The following is a 15,497-nucleotide window of genomic DNA, read 5'->3' as shown; positions in this document are numbered from 1 at the left end:
CCCGAGCGGGAGAGGTCTGGAGGAAGATCTCCCGCAGGCAGACGGGTGGTCACCGGCACGGTAGCAGCGTGCGGCGGGTTTTCCCTCCGCGGCGGCCGCTACATCTGACTTGGACGGATAACGTTAATTAGGGGGAGCGGCGGTGCGGAGGGCGAGAAGGCGGCGGTTGGGGAGAGGGAGACAGGAGCACATCCAGTCTGGAAACTCGCTGCAGGATGAGCCGCCTGGAGCAGGATGGTGCCGGGATCCGCTTCCGAACTCCTGGCTCATCCGATTACCCTGCGTATATATTTTATACCGCACCTACAGACACGCGTTCCCGGCAGCGGCGCGAGCGAGTCATGGAGCCCCCTCTCCTCCCCTCCCGTCAACCCTCCGTCTCCCTCCGGGGAGGCACGGCTGGAGCCCGCACGTTTCCCCGGGATGTTGTAGCAGCGCACACGCTGCGGCTGCACTCGCACTTTCGGGGGCAGGCTGGCGGCGGGCGAGCGGGGAGGTGACGGGGAGTTGAAGGGGTGGCTGCAGGGGCTGGCAAGCGACTGGCGGCGGCGGGCGGGTTGGGGGGTGGGGGTGGGAAGATGCGCGGAGGGCGAACGAGGATGAGAAGAGGCTGACGGGGGAAGGCCAGGAAGGGTTAACAACCGTGCGGCGCTTTAGCGCTGGATAGCGCTACCCGCGCGGGAGGCTTGGTGGCACCCGGCGAAGAGAGGGCGGCGGAGGCGGGGGGAGCCGGTAGAGCGGCGAGGGGAAGAGCGGGTCAGGAGTGGGGTGGCGGGGAGGCCGAGCGGCGGGGGGGGGGGGAGGGGCGGGGGTGGGCAACGGGGCCGGGGATGCCCCGGGCCGCAGCGGTGCCCCCCCGGGGGTCCCTCCCTCCCTGCGTGCGGGGCAGGGGTGGGGAGGAGGCGGTACCTTGTACGAGGATCCCGCAGAGGCTGTAGAAGCGCAGGAGGGCGCCGGGCTTCAGCCGCATCCTGGGGTCTCCCCTCGGGCTGGGTGGGCGCCAGGCACGCAGATCCGCAGCCTCCCGCCGCTCCGCTCTCCGGGCGCTTCCTTCCCCCCGCAGGAGCCGCCGCCGCCGCCGCCTCCGCCGCAGTGTCTCCCTCGCTGTATCCAGTGGGGTGAGGAGGAGGAGGAGGACCAGGGTCGCGGGGGCGGATTGGGGAGGGAGGAGGGGGGGGGAACGGCTCTCTCTTCTGGCTCCGGCGCTGCTGGGCAGGTTCAGGTTCCCCCGCGGAGCGGTGCCGAGTGCCCCCACTGGCTCCCTTTGCCCCTGCCGGCGTGTCCGTCCGTCCGTTTGTTCGCCTCTCCTGTCCCGTCCCGTCCCGCTAGCGGGCGGAGGCGGCGGGGGGGGCTGCGCTGGCGCCGCGGCGCGCGGGGAGGCTGCGCTGCTCCGCTCCGCTCCCAGCCGCTTCCCGGCTCGAGACACAAGGGCAATCTCCGCTTGCGAGGCTCCCCTGGCCTCGCCCCGCCCCTGCCGCTCGCCCCGCCCCTTCTGCTAGGAGACACGCCCCTCTGCCCGCCCCCGCGGCCACACCCCGCCCCTCCCCGCACCGTGGGCACGCCCCTGACACTTCGTTGGCCACACCCCTACGGGCACGGCACGCCCCCTCAGGTGGGTGTGTGACTGGCATCGGTGGCTCTCCAATAGAAAGTCCCCGAGTTCGGCCGGATTGCCAATGAGGCGATGACAGAGGAGGCGCGAGACGACAGGTTACAAAACAAACGGGCGTTTCTTCGAGTCTTCAGCCGCGAGGGATGTGACAGACCCTACCTCCTGCGCCACTGAGTGGCAGCTGGCTCGAGCCAATCGCGGGGAGACCCGGCTCCGCGGCGGCTCTCCAACCAATGGGCGGTGAGCAACGGGGGAGAGGGGGCGGGCGGCGGGGCGCTGTCCAGACCCAGTCCTGAAGTGGCGGCCGTCGGCGCACGCGGCGAGATGTGGGGCTGGCCGGCGGCGGTAGCGGGCGCCGCAGGAGAGGCGGCGCCCCCCCGGGGCAGAGCGCGGCAGGCGGGCCGGGGGAGCGGCTCTCCCGGCTGCCACACTGGTGGCGCGGGGCGGCAGGGATCCGACCCCCGGGAGGCCCCTCGCCCCGCGCCCGGGGGAGGAGCGGCAGGTGTCCTCTCGCCGCGTGCCCTGGCCCTCAGCGCCCCGGGAGCCAGCTGCAGCGCGACCGTTAACGCCAGATAGCGCTCCGATGGCGGGGTGGGAAACCTCCGAGGGCGGCGGGGCGTTGGGCGGCCTCCAAGCGAGGCGGGGCACCCCGCGGACATCCGCCTCCCGCGGCCAGACCGGCGGCGCGGCGGGAGGGAGAGAAGCGCAGCGGGAGGGACGGGCGTCAGCCGCCGCCCGGTGCCCCTCGTCCTGCCGCGGCTGGGGAAGGAGCGGGGCCCGGAGGCCACAGTCAGGCGCGACCGGGCGGTGAGGACGAGGCGCACCGACAGCGGGGCCGTGGGACTGGGAGGAACCCAGCGTCCCCGGCGGCTGCCCCGGTGGCGCGAGTAACTCGCGGGTGACGGAGATGGGGTCCTCGGGCCGCAGCGCCATGGCCGGCGCCCCGCCTGCCCCGGTGAGTGCAGGCGGCCAGCTCCTCCGCATCGCCGGAGGGAAAAACGGGGAGAAGTACCCGCGAGGTGTGGCCAGGGACAGAGGCTGTGGAAAGGATCCAGACGTTTGGCTTCGCTCCCTGCAAAGGAGGCGTAAAGCACCTTCTCCTGCCTCTGCTTTTCCTCCTGCCTCCCTGAAAGCAGCAGATTTAAGAAAGACCAGCTGAATCGCCTGTATCTTCAGGATTAAACACTCATAGGCACCTTCACCACAGTAGCAATGACCAGCTCCTCCTGTGAGGTGTTCAGACAGTGGCAATAAGGAGCTTTCTGGATATTTCGTAGTGTTGCCTGGGCTCTGAATGGCTTGGAGAAAGTTTTCTATTTGAAGGGTTTCTTTGGGAAGGTTTGTAGCATTCAGCTAGGAGTACCAAATTGCTTATTGTCTAAAAGGTAAGACACTGAATGTAAGAAATCCAAGATGTCAGACTACTTTTTAATGTTTGCATATTTGGTGTTTAGCACAGTATCATTCACCTTTTGCCAAAACCTCTTAGTGAAATCAGAATGCTTTAAGTTGGAAGGAATTGTGTTGCTTTATCTCAGAGAAAGCAAGATTCCCCTGCACCCAAACACTTGTAGTGAACAGGTTCTGGCTCCATCCTTTTCCAATTGAGATTTGCTCTCCAACATGATGCAGTATGTTTCAGACAGTACCTCTATGAATTTCCGCCTTGAGCTTTACTGAGATAAACAAGTGATGCACAAGTCTTGCATACCTATAGGAGAGGGAAGGTCTTTAAAAGCTTATTTCTCTGAAGAGTGTATGGTCTCAGATCATTAAAGAAGTGCTAACAGCTTGAACTTAAAGAACTTGCACTAGACTGGTATCTGGGAAGTCATGTATTCTGTACTCATATCTTCCACTTTGTTCATTAGCAAGGAATGATTACGCCTGGCAACAGTTAAGACTGCATCAGAATTTATAGAGTTCCCCCATCTCCAAAAGATGTCCAAGCACAGTACAGAATCAAATTACAGAGTTACATTTTAAAGTTCTATCATTCGTATGATTTTGTATCAAATGAACATCACATACATCACTTGTACGCTATCAAAGGTGTTGCACTGGAATGTCCCCTAGGACAGGGAAGCATTTGAAGTCTGTCTCTGGTGAATGAGTAGATACTTGCTTTACCTTTTTTTTTATTGCTAATAAAAAAAAGCACAATAGGCAAAGGTTTTACCACTGTTCATACAGTTCAGTGCACATAAAGCAGTAATGAATGGAAAATGTTTCTCAAAATATTTTTGAAGTCTTGCAAAAAGGAACGAGTCATGATTTTTAAGGCAGCACAAAAAATGTCAACAAATGCTCAAAACTTACATTTTTTTGATGGGGGGGAAGAAATTGAAAGAGAAGTCCTGACAAGATAAGTAATTCAATTCCTTTACTAAACTAGGACTGTAATCCAACCTGAGGTGCTTTTGCATTAATTATGATAACTGACAGCTCAGTACTTTTGACAAAACACTCTTTTGATTGTAATCTTGTTCCAGGAAGCATTATAGGAAAGATACAAGTGTCTTCCCAGCTTAGCAATTAGAAACTGTGAAAAGAGGTCCCCTGGCAGGTGTAAGAATGAAGCGTCTGTCTGTGCATCACAGGTTTCCCACATCTTTGCTGCATTAGTACTTTTGGAAAAGCTGATCTGCGTGTTTAGAAACAGCAGTTCACATTTTCCTCCCAGAACCCAGTAACACGGACATTACATCACACCTTGCATCAGAAGCACAACCAGAACTGCTGGTTCTCACCATTCTCTTCTGGCTCAAGTGGTCCTGAAATGACCTAGAAACATGTTAATAAGAAACAGGTTCGGCAGTGGGGGTGGGGGGGAGGGGCCGGGTAGCGTTACTCTCTTCATCACACAGCAGAATTTTTTACTAAAAATTAGAAAATTAAACCCAGGGTTTATAAACCCCAACAATAAATCTTTGTAGTAGAGAGGAGTATCAAGAGGTCTTTATGCTGCATATGCTGAAGCAAGCTTTCTGCTCATTTTTCAAAACAGAAAGAAATTCCAAACAGAAGCCCCTGGTTTGGTTGACTAGCTATATATCTGACAAATTTATAATTGAAATAATTAGAACTGCTAGATATGATGTCATACTTATTTTCTTCTGATTAATGGAGCTCATACACTTAATGGCCAGAAGCCTCATTACTTCCAGACCAAAAGGGCAACAGGGAGTCTTCAGGAAATTCACTGCAGAACAGAGTAAAAAGTAATACCCTAAAATATCAACAGTAGATCAATGCTGAAAAACAGATGCAGAAGGTAAATGTTTTATCGGAACCAGAAAAAAGTTTCTCTGCGTTATTCTGGTATCGATCAAGGTGATACTTACAGATATTCCTAATGTTAAACAAAGCAAAATAATTTAATCTCCAAGCAGGATTCAGAAAGTGTCAGCAAGATTTTCTTCTTGCTGAACTGGTAAATTGCAAGTTGTCCAGCTTCCCTACACTTTCAGCATGGATCCTACATTGTGTCATCCTACCTCACATTTTTTTTCTTGATTGTGTTTACTCAGCTGACAGACAAACCCTTCCTCTAGCAGAGCAGCCAGCTTTCTTAGTTTTTCCCTCTCTGTATTTCCTGTTGATCCTCTTTTAGACAACATAGATTTCACAGGTGTCAGTGAATAGCTGATGAAATTACAGGCAGCCTTGACAGACCGCTCAGATCACTTACTGCTTCATGTCCTGGTCCACTACACATTCTGTTAATTTGCTAGCACACTTTTTTTTCTCCTGGCTTACAAGGCTTAGGGCTTCTCTCCAAAAAGTTACATCTCCTCTGTAAGGAGTTGTCTGTGTGGTATGGGGTTGGTCTACCTCTAGAGTTAGCCTTGAAAGACAAGCAAAATATAAAGGGATAATCATTTTAATGATGCTCCTTGGTAGCATCAGTGGTCAGTGATTAGGGAGAGGAAATGATAGCCAAGGAAGGCTTATTTAGGTGACAAAACATTGTAGCTCTGTTGAATTTAGTGGAAGATATAGAGAGGATTTAAGGAGAAACTTCCAGTATTAAAAGCTGTGAAACATAGCTCTAGAAACACTTGCTCTGTGTTATGTTCTACAATACATTTTTAAAGTAAATTTTGTATAATATAGAGGGTAGTGAAGAAGTAGTCAAAATACAATTGCAGTGTTCCAACAACAACAAAAAAGCCCCACAGGAAGAAAGGTATGGAGAAGGTAAGCTGGTAGTGGCAGAAGTTAGAGACAGCTTCTATCCCAGCTTGCAATACTGCTAAACACTCTTGGATCACATTTAAAACAGTAATTTGGGAAGTGAGACTTATTTACATGACTCAATACAAAAATGTTGTGACAAAATGCCCTTGCAGCTGCCACCTAGCCTTGAAGAAATATCTGGTTGAATAACAGCCATCTCTTGCAGTAGCAAGCCGTTAATTCTTTCATTTGCCCCCTCCTACCTGCAAGTGGCAGAATGGCTTTCCTGGGGTGCAGGGTCTCTCTCCAGAAGGGGACACATATGGTCACAGAAAGTGCATTTCCCTGCCCAGTACACTATTGTGGGCCCATGTGAGGCCAGAAGTTCAGAGGTTCCTTGACTGAAATCTGTGTATTTGTGTTTTATATAATCGCCTTACCATACTTCAGCAGCTGGAACAGAAGATTTGGTGTTTTGTTTGCTTCAAGAAATTGTGTGGTGGAGGTGAGTTGCTGTCATTTGAAATAATGTGGGTTTGGTTGAAGCTGATTCCTCAAAAGAAAAAATAAAAAAAATTGATAACATTTACTTACCAGATGCCAGCAAAAATGCCTTGGTTTGAACAAATACTGTAACTACTAATTTAGTTAAAACTATCCAATTGTGAAAATATACTGTCATGAATAAAAATATATAGACATGAAATGCATTGCTTTTTTTGTTTGAAAAAAAATTGGCTACAGTAAAGAGCAACTGAAGTTTGAAAATGTACTTCCAAGAAGAAACATGTTCATTTCCATAAAACATATTGGTGTGTAAATATACAGTATGTATCAATTCCAGAGCAATATTATGAATTCAGTGAAACTTTGTTCCGTTAGTAAGATGAACATTATAAATTTGATATTTTGCTGGCTTTTGGAGAAGAAACATCATCAATGCAATGCCAATGCAAAGTGAACCAAGGTCAAACCAAACTGGTATCATTCTAATTGAATAGTCCCTAACGTGGACTTTGAGTTTGTGAAAATAATTATAACAATTACCAATGGTAAGTGGAAGCAGAATTATTCATAACCTGATATCTCATCCATATAATTTGTGGATTGAAGACACAGAAAAATTGGTGCTGGTAACCTGATTCTCCATACATACTAGATTCTCCATACATACTAGTCAGTTTCTCCTACTCCTAAGTGTTTGATAATTTGCAAAAGTGTGTGCTTTCCTATATTTTCTAACCAACTAAGAAGCAACCACTTGAAGAAATTTTTAAAGTACTTACCCCAAACCGCCTCTTAGACCTTTATTTACTTACCATATAAGTATATATAATGTACATTACAATTTGCCATGAAAACATATTGCATGGAATTAGAGACTAATTGTGCTTTAAATATTCTTGGATGAACAGGTTTACATACAGTTTAGAATACAATCTAGCTAACATATCTGAAATATATATTCATCCAATTATTTATTGTTTTGTTATTTCTGATGCTTTGTAATTCTTAATTGTTTTGTGTTTGATTCCTTATGCACAGATTATGCAATGTGTTGAAAGAAAACCTCTCTTGCATCCAGCTGAGGAGACAAAGAAATATTAAAAAACTCAATAAGAAGGAAGCTGTTCATTCTGCAGAACATAATGTCATCCATTTTACTTTCTTAAAGCATCTTTGATTATTGACACCAGTACAAATACAATTATTTTCTCACACATTTTGGTGATTTAAAAGGAGACTCTAAACATTTAGACTCAACTTTTTTCTTTTTTTTCTTTATACTAAGGTTTTCACATTAGTGCATCCTTAATTAAAATGTTTTCAAATACAAGTCAAAATATTTTAGCTGATCCAGAGTAAGACTCAAATAATTGAACAAATACATTGTTTTGCCTGTGCTAAAGATTCCTACAATATTTGTTCGAGCAAATGCATACTTTAGAAAAGGGGTTTAAGACTTGATAGGGCCTTTCTGTTGAGAGTATTTCTTTTGCTGTCTCTGTGAAAAATCAACTCAAGGCATAAGTCACAGGGAAATAAAAAAATGCTCACAATTGACTTAATAGATCATAGCCTTTAAAATTTCTACATGTTCTATCTTTATTCAACATGCTCCTAAGAGTTAGATGATCTAGCAATGAAATACAGCCTTCCAGCCAGACTGGATTACTATTGCTCTTTCTAGCAAGGAGAATGACATTGCAATCTTCTCAGGTGGTGTAAGGTTACCACAATTAGAAGCAGAATTAGTAGACTTTATGTAGCTTGTGTATAAACAGTTCTAATGCCATGATTGTCCTCACTGAAGACGTACTCAGTTGTGTCACGGCATGCACACCAAAACTCTCCTTAACAAGAAATGAGGGAATGTGAGAACTTGTGTACTCCAATTTTTGCCCTGACATTCAGTTGGGATGCTGAGAGCATTAATAAGCCTTAATGGTCCTGACCAGTCTCACCTGGGGTCTCTACCTTGAGCCATGGGCCCAGAAGTTCTATTTAAGCCAAGTTGTGTTAGAAGGGTATAGGTCTGTAGTTTTGTCTTTACCTGGTCATGGAACAGTTTAATTCAGATTTCAGTCAATGGTTTGATCTTAGCATGTCTCATTTTATGAACCTGCCTAGTGATCACTAGATCTGATTCTAATCTTGACCTGCAGATTCACTTCACAGTGTGATCTCTGGCCTACTTCATTACTATTATATTGCCCTATGATCTGGATTTCTGGCTGGACTTTACTATAACCTCTAGGTCTGTCCTTGCTTGAGTACTATGGGACTAGGCTGTGGCTGTTGAGGCCTCTGTCCTGATGGGCTGGGCATCTCTGTGTTCTTGGCTCACCTTTATCAGGGAGCAGCCTCACTCTTGTTTTCCCTAACAGATGTGGTCTGGGAGAACACAGTACCTAACAAGTGGGAAATAGATCCAGGTCATTGGTTTCAGAGATTAGTGTTGTCTTTTAATCTGCTGACACTAGGTAGAATCAAAAGAATGTCATCTGGCCCAAAATAAAAGGAGGAGAAAAAGATAAGAGAGGAAGGTAAAATGTATTCAGATAAATGTTTTTGGAGACAAGTTCTAGAAAAAGAACAAGTGTGATGGAAGGTCAGGGTAAAAATAGGACTAGATGTTGAATGGATGAAAAGGGCTGGAATAAAGCTGAGGCTGAAATCTGGGGCAAGGTAAATTGTTGTTAAGGAAAAGCAAAGCAATGGAAACATGTTTTTGAGACTCCAGGAGGAAAGGAGTGTGTAATCATCCAGTCAAAGAGTTTAGGATCAACAGAAGATGATTTGGGAAAGAAGAAGTGTAAGATAAATCTGAAAACAGAGTAGGGCTTCAAAGAGGAACTGAGAATCCTTGAGCACAGAAACTGGACCAAGGAGCCGCTGGATGGGGAGTGTGAGACAAGACTAGATAAGAGGTAAAAAAGGAAAACTGAGTGGTGATGAAGAACAATTAAAGAAAGTCTGGCAATAAAAACTGATGAGAACCGAAAAAAAACCCCACAAACCAACCAACAACAAAACAAAACAACAGCAAAAAAAAACCCACACCACAAAACCCCAAACAAACAAAAACCAACCAAAAAAACAACAACAAAAAAACCCCAAACACAAACAAACAAACAAACAAAAAAAACCTAACAAAACTGTAAAGCAGGGAAAAAGAAAATCAAGGCTTAAGTGGTACAACTGGCACAGCATGAGCTCTGAGAAGACAGAGGAATGGAAAGAAGAATGATGAAAGTAGCCACTGGTAGGTGAGACAGGACTAGGAGAGTAACAAAACTTTAGGTTCTAAGAAAAAAAAAAAGGAATGTCTGTACCCAAATTACGAGATAGGGCTTGAAATTCAATGTATCTCACTTCCATAATGTATCTACTTTTAGTAAATATGTGAGTCATGATAAAATATATATGAGATTACTTTCTCCACTAGGTAATAGTAATTTACTGTACTACACCCTAACTGATGAGCTCAAACAAAAGGTGTAAGGTGGATTTAAAGACTCTAAGCCTTCTGTATGGGTATCAATGTGATAACATTTTTTTCCTTCATTCACTTTAATAAATTTGAGGGAAGTACATGCATGTACTGTATGTAAACATCTTACAGTTATGAGATGTTCATAATAAAACAAATGAACTTGTTGGTCATGCAATTTTTATTTTTATTTTTTTTTATTTTATATGGCGAAGTAGAACTACATGATAGACCTTCTGTCTTCTTCTGTGCCTTGTCCATCTGTCGTCCTGTTCTACCCCTCCTCTGCAGAACAGAGAGCCTTTGTCTCATCCAGCTGAAGGAGTAGCTCTAGGGATGATTCGTGGTTTTGGGGAGAAGGAAGAGGTTGATAGATCAAATCTCAAATTCATTAGCTGAAAAAAATTGGAAAATGTATAATCAATACGGCAGAGGACTGAAAGAAGAGAAAAAGATCGATTAATTGAATGATACCTTTGAGAATTATATTATGTTTTACTATGCCACAGAGTTCCTCTGTGATGTTAGGTAAGTCACTTAAACCAAATATTTTTAGCATAGTAATAAATTAATATTAATGCTTATTTTCTCAGTCTCCAACTTCATACCAGACAGTCAAATCTGCAGAAATGTGAAGTACGGCAGACATCCTAAAGCCAGTGTGAACTGGACTAGGAACATGCAGAGCTGTGTAACGAAAATTGGCCACTTGGAATTAGTGGTTACCTTCGACATTAATCTTAATTAAATACTTCATTATAATGTATCTGCAGAACAAGGACAAATTAAGGTTGCAGAGGCAATTCTGAATCCTGGCATTTCTTAAGTCTTTGATTTTTCAGTTTTAGTGATGTTAATGCCGTTTTGTGTATCAATTTGTTCATTTATTAGAATTCAGTTATTTGCTTTTCTTTCTTTTGGTATTAGCTTATTAGCTTTGATTTAGTTCCTCTTTTGAAATATTTGCCTAACGTTTTTAAATCTGTTAAATCTCAGAAGTGTAATCATCACAAATGGAGTCAGTGAAAGTTTCAGGATTTTTTTCCCCTGAAGAGTTTCAATCTCTTATGTTAAGCCAATAAATCACAAATGAAAACAGACATTATGATTACTAAGATAAACAATGACTTACATTTCTACTAGCCCAAAATATGGAACTGACCTCACCGGTCTTTGGAAAAAAATATTGGAACTATATTTTGAAAGAAACAAAACTGAAGGAATTATGCAAAATACAGCAATTTGTCAGTCTCTGTTGAACTACACTTTTTGTTTCAGAGTGGGTGAGAGGTGATTGTTACTGTAATGTTTAAATTATTTTGTAAGTAAAGCTTATAATTGTTTTTGAGCAGAACAACGTTATTTGCAATCAAATTGAAATGTATGTCTGTCACAGAAGTTTATAAGTTTGCTAAACTCATTTTCATTAAGTCTATCGGAGAGGTGAAATTCTGGTTTAGAACTGCAGTATAACAAGCCCTGCTAATAAGTTATTTAATGAACAAGCAAAGAAGTGAAGGTGGCATATTTTTAAATGCTCTTCTACATAACAATGAAATCAAGTGTTTCATTATATCACTTGCCATTATGATATAGGACAATCAAGTTAGACAGTTTGCTGCTAAGTGGAAAATAGGATTAAGAATAAAAGAAAATATATGTTGCAGTATCTGTAGCCATTAGGAGGTGAATTATTTGTTTTCCCATAGTAAAATTATAGGAGATATAATGTGTTAGCATCCTTATGGATGGTTTCTAATGCAGTGAGAACAAAAGTTATAAAGGAAAGTATTTGTGAGAGAGGAGTACAAGAAACTATTAAAAGGTTTTCAAGGTGCTTGTGCTTGTTAAAGCAAATCTACATTCTCTGACAATCACAAAAGTGGCTCATGGCAAGTGCATTTGGTTGCCATTAATACTTCAGTTGTTAGATGATGGTACTAACAGCACTTTAAAGTAGGGATATAAAAAGCAAGATTTTTGCTTCTTATGTACCTAAGTTATTTCCTGAGTTTTAGCAATAGCAAGACTGTGTTGTAACTTATTGTCAGTAATTTTTTAAGTGGCAGACAATAAGAGTAAAATGAGTTAGACTGAAAATCAACCATTGCTAGAGGCTGTGTATGGAAAGAGTGTTAAGTAGGTACACATACGCAATGTCATTTTTAAAATTGTTTTTCTTGTTTTCAGTTGTATGCAATATTTCTCTTACAACAGAAATTCTTCTTCTCTTCCTGAACTAATTAGATTAAGCCATGTGTCATTTTTTCAGATCAGAATGTGGTTTTAGTACCAAGCTATGGAAAGTCACTGAGTACAAATATACTGCATGTGTACCCTTAGTTTTTCTTGTGAAAGTATAAAGATTGAAGTTAACAAATGATATCTGAGCAGCAGGCTATCCACTAGAGACGGGTTTCCTGCCTACAGCAGAACTCAATTTGATTTGTATTTATAGCTTTTGCATTTTATGGAGGGCAAAACAGGCTAATTAAATAATTACAATATTTCACTTCAACAGGTTACAATAACTATTTATTATATAGAAAGTAAGTTGATGAGAAAAAATAAGAAACATTGTTCAGTTCATGCACTCCATTTGGGCACTTGCTACATGAGTAATATGAAAGGTAAGAATGGATCCTTTTCTGATATTCATACTCCAAAGCATGTCTTGATATTTGAAAGTGCTTCAGCATATAAGAACTAATTATCATTATAGCATTCTGAAATACACGCCTATCTTTCTTAAATAATATCTTGATTTCAGATAATTCAAGAAGATTAAACGTAAGAAGTAGGGATTATCTTTGTTCTTCATATTTATTTCACATACAACATTTCCAAAAGTAATGATGGATTGCAAATGAGCACCAAGTTTACTAGCAGATTTGACAGAATATGGGAAGATGTGATTCTTACCTTTTGCGCCTCTCATATACAAGCGTACCCCAAGGTTGTTAGCCATGTGTATATGGGAGACAATTTGAAGTTTGCGGTAGTTGGAGTATGTGGCATTATTGACTCTACATGTATATAAAATATTATGTACTTTTCTTATGTCTTGTTCAGGTGTATTTGAGCGTACTTCAGTTCTGCAGAAGAAATTTTACAGCTTCATGATTGTTCAAGTACTTGGTTTCTGTCCCTGCAGCTTGAAGCAGATGAGCCTAATTGTGATGTGATTTATGCGCGTATGTTTGCAGAAGGAAGTGAGTGGTGTGTTATTTAATACAGAAAATTCAGAGGGATTTCATTACCAAAAATTCTTATGCAACTAGTCAGAAAACCAAGGTAATCATGCAGATGACTATTACTGAGCATTTCAAACTTTTCAATGTAAGATAGTTATAGCAATGGCAATTTGAACAATGAACCTTTCCTCCATACCCATCAGGAGGTCAGTGAGTACAGTCACTGTCTTGAATTTCCTTTATAACTGCCTGGCACAATACAGTAGCAGATTAAAACCAAAATCTCAGTTGTTTTGAGATGACCCTAAAGTCACTGTAAATAGAGGCACTAGAATAATCTGCAACAACTGCTAAACAACTATATTTTCCTGTGGCTGATAAGTCCAGTTTTCTTCGCAAGCTTAGGCATGTTCATAAATTTTATGGCCATCACTGCAGTATATTTACCAAAGTATAACTTTTGATCTCAAGTTTTATGGAAGTTTTCACATCCAGCAGTTTTACATGGTTTAATATGAATACATCATTTGTTAATCTGTTACACTTAGAACACTACCAAAATGAGAAAGACAAAGGAGTTTCCAGGGTTTTTAACTTGACCTTATGAGATCTATGCTTGCTAGAATGTTTTGGCCTGGTTTACTGCAGAGATTTTAGGGAAATGTTTGCTGCGTGTGGTTTGCAGTTCATATTGTTTAAGGAATCTCTTTAACCCGTCTAACCTGTGACTGTTGGACTCAATCACTCCTTTGAGAGGTTAGACAGTCTAATTGGATTAAAATATGTGAGATCTTCATGATGATCATTTTGACAGTATTCTGATAAGGGGCCCAGTCAACACATTGCAAGTTCGAGTGACTGATACTGTGCATTTATCAGTATTACATAAACTAACATATAAAGTCAGCTTAGCTGAAATCTGGTTGTTATCTTTAGTCATTCACTGTTGGTTACAGTCATGAGTAAGGCTGAAGTTTTACAGTTTTTATTATGGCATATGATACAGGAATCAAGTGTCTGACACTCTGAATTGTGCCAATACAAGTGTTTTGTTTGTCATCATAGACCATAAGTTGCACTTTCAAATATGATCATTAAATGGCACTTTCTCAGTCTTCGTTTTCATTTTGTAGTGTTTTCAAAGTCTCATAGTCTGGCTACGTGGATTGGTGATATGATATAGCAAAGTTGTAGATGTGTATTCTGTACAAACATTCACCGCAAGGATTTTTTAAAGTACTTCTATAGGTTTAATTACTTTATAATACTACCTAAGGTCCATGCTAGTCCATACTAGTTTATGGATGATAAAAAAACTTATCTCATTCCCTGAGTTCCTTGAAATTCGTATGTATTAATGTTTTGCATCTTTATCAGTTTTTGGCATGTCATACAAGAGTGAGATAATTCTTCTTTTGTAGAAAGTGAGATAATTCTTCTTTTGTAGAAACAGAAAATATTGGCTTGGTTGGGTGACCCTCAGAACAACATTAATGTTGTTTTTCCAACCTTTTGGTCATTATAACATTTGATTACCAAGTTACTCATACTAAATAAGATTGCTTTCAAAAAATCTATGTTTTCTATATGTTTGATTTTTTTGCAGAGTATGGGACTTTGTAAATGAATTAAATTTCCTCTATTTTGAACACAGCAAAATCGAAAACTGTCCAATCTTGTATTTTTCCAAGTAGCAGTTCAAACTCATTTCAGTCTCAGTAGGAAAACAAGCATTTTCCTACTTCTCTCAGTGAAAGTAGCCTAAGCTCGTTCCCTTTTCTCAGTGTGTTGCTTGTGTTGTCACTTGGAAAGACATTTTCTGTTGTCACAGCCAAGTTGTGACTAAGTTCTACTTGGGGCCATGCTTGGAGAAAACTATCACTTGATCAGAAGAAGAGCATCTTGGAAAGTTGGTTAAAATTCTGCAAATTGGCAAGGAGTATTAAGACTAGTATGCAGGAACACTAGGAACAGCATAAAATAATCATAATAAATATAATTTAGAGCAAACAAATTATAGATGTATAGCACGTAAGTATTAAATGTTTGTAATAAAAACACATGTCTTGGTGCTGTCTTTCTCTTTAGCATCTTCCTGAAGAGAATGGTACAACCCTGGTTGAACATTGTGGGACAGAAGTTTTGACATTGTGGCACTGAGCGGTTTAAACAAAACACTTTTTCTTCAGTTTACCTTTGAATGGAGAAAAGCCCTCTTTCAGTTACAGTGAGAATTTTGTATTCATTTACTTTGGAATCTCATTTATTTCCTAAAAACAGTATCAGACTGGATCTGTAGCTCAGGTGGTGATTGTGTCTCCTCCTCACTTTGTGTGTCTCTCATCTCTCTTTCGCTCACTGCTGCAGAAATTGCGGCAACCCTCACAGCAGAGATTAAGACTGCCACTCCACTGACCTAGATTTGCCAAGAACTTGATAGCATACATATTCTTTTCGTGCTTTTGAGTTGAGTCCTCTTTCTCATATACTCAAGCTATTCACATCCACTTGACTTGTA

At 42.5% G+C, this 15,497-nt stretch overlaps 1 protein-coding gene and 1 long non-coding RNA gene across 4 annotated transcripts in view; one reads left to right on the top strand and one right to left on the bottom strand.

Annotated features, from left to right (window-relative positions):
- Positions 1-1,475, bottom strand: part of CADM2 (cell adhesion molecule 2) — a 682,250-nt gene extending 680,775 nt beyond the window's left edge. For 2 of the 3 annotated variants that reach the window (XM_065064687.1, XM_065064698.1), the window contains exon 1: positions 910-1,474. In XM_065064687.1, the coding sequence (XP_064920759.1) occupies positions 910-970 (61 nt within the window). In that variant the 5' untranslated portion in view covers positions 971-1,474. Of the gene's footprint in view, positions 1-909 lie in introns of all 3 variants that reach the window. The other variant, XM_065064679.1, reaches the window with a different exon arrangement.
- A 392-nt stretch (positions 1,476-1,867) lies between these two features.
- LOC110365440 (uncharacterized) lies at positions 1,868-14,104 on the top strand. Its single transcript, XR_010473023.1, has 3 exons — positions 1,868-10,313; positions 12,307-12,415; positions 12,858-14,104. It is a non-coding gene; the product is annotated as an uncharacterized LOC110365440 (long non-coding RNA).
- Positions 14,105-15,497: the final 1,393 nt, after the last annotated feature.

This window comes from Columba livia, chromosome 1 (genome assembly GCF_036013475.1).
Source record: "Columba livia isolate bColLiv1 breed racing homer chromosome 1, bColLiv1.pat.W.v2, whole genome shotgun sequence".
Classification (NCBI taxonomy): domain Eukaryota; kingdom Metazoa; phylum Chordata; class Aves; order Columbiformes; family Columbidae; genus Columba; species Columba livia.
The sequence above is the reverse complement of the archived record's forward strand: the minus strand, read 5'-3'. Positions and strand labels throughout refer to the sequence as shown.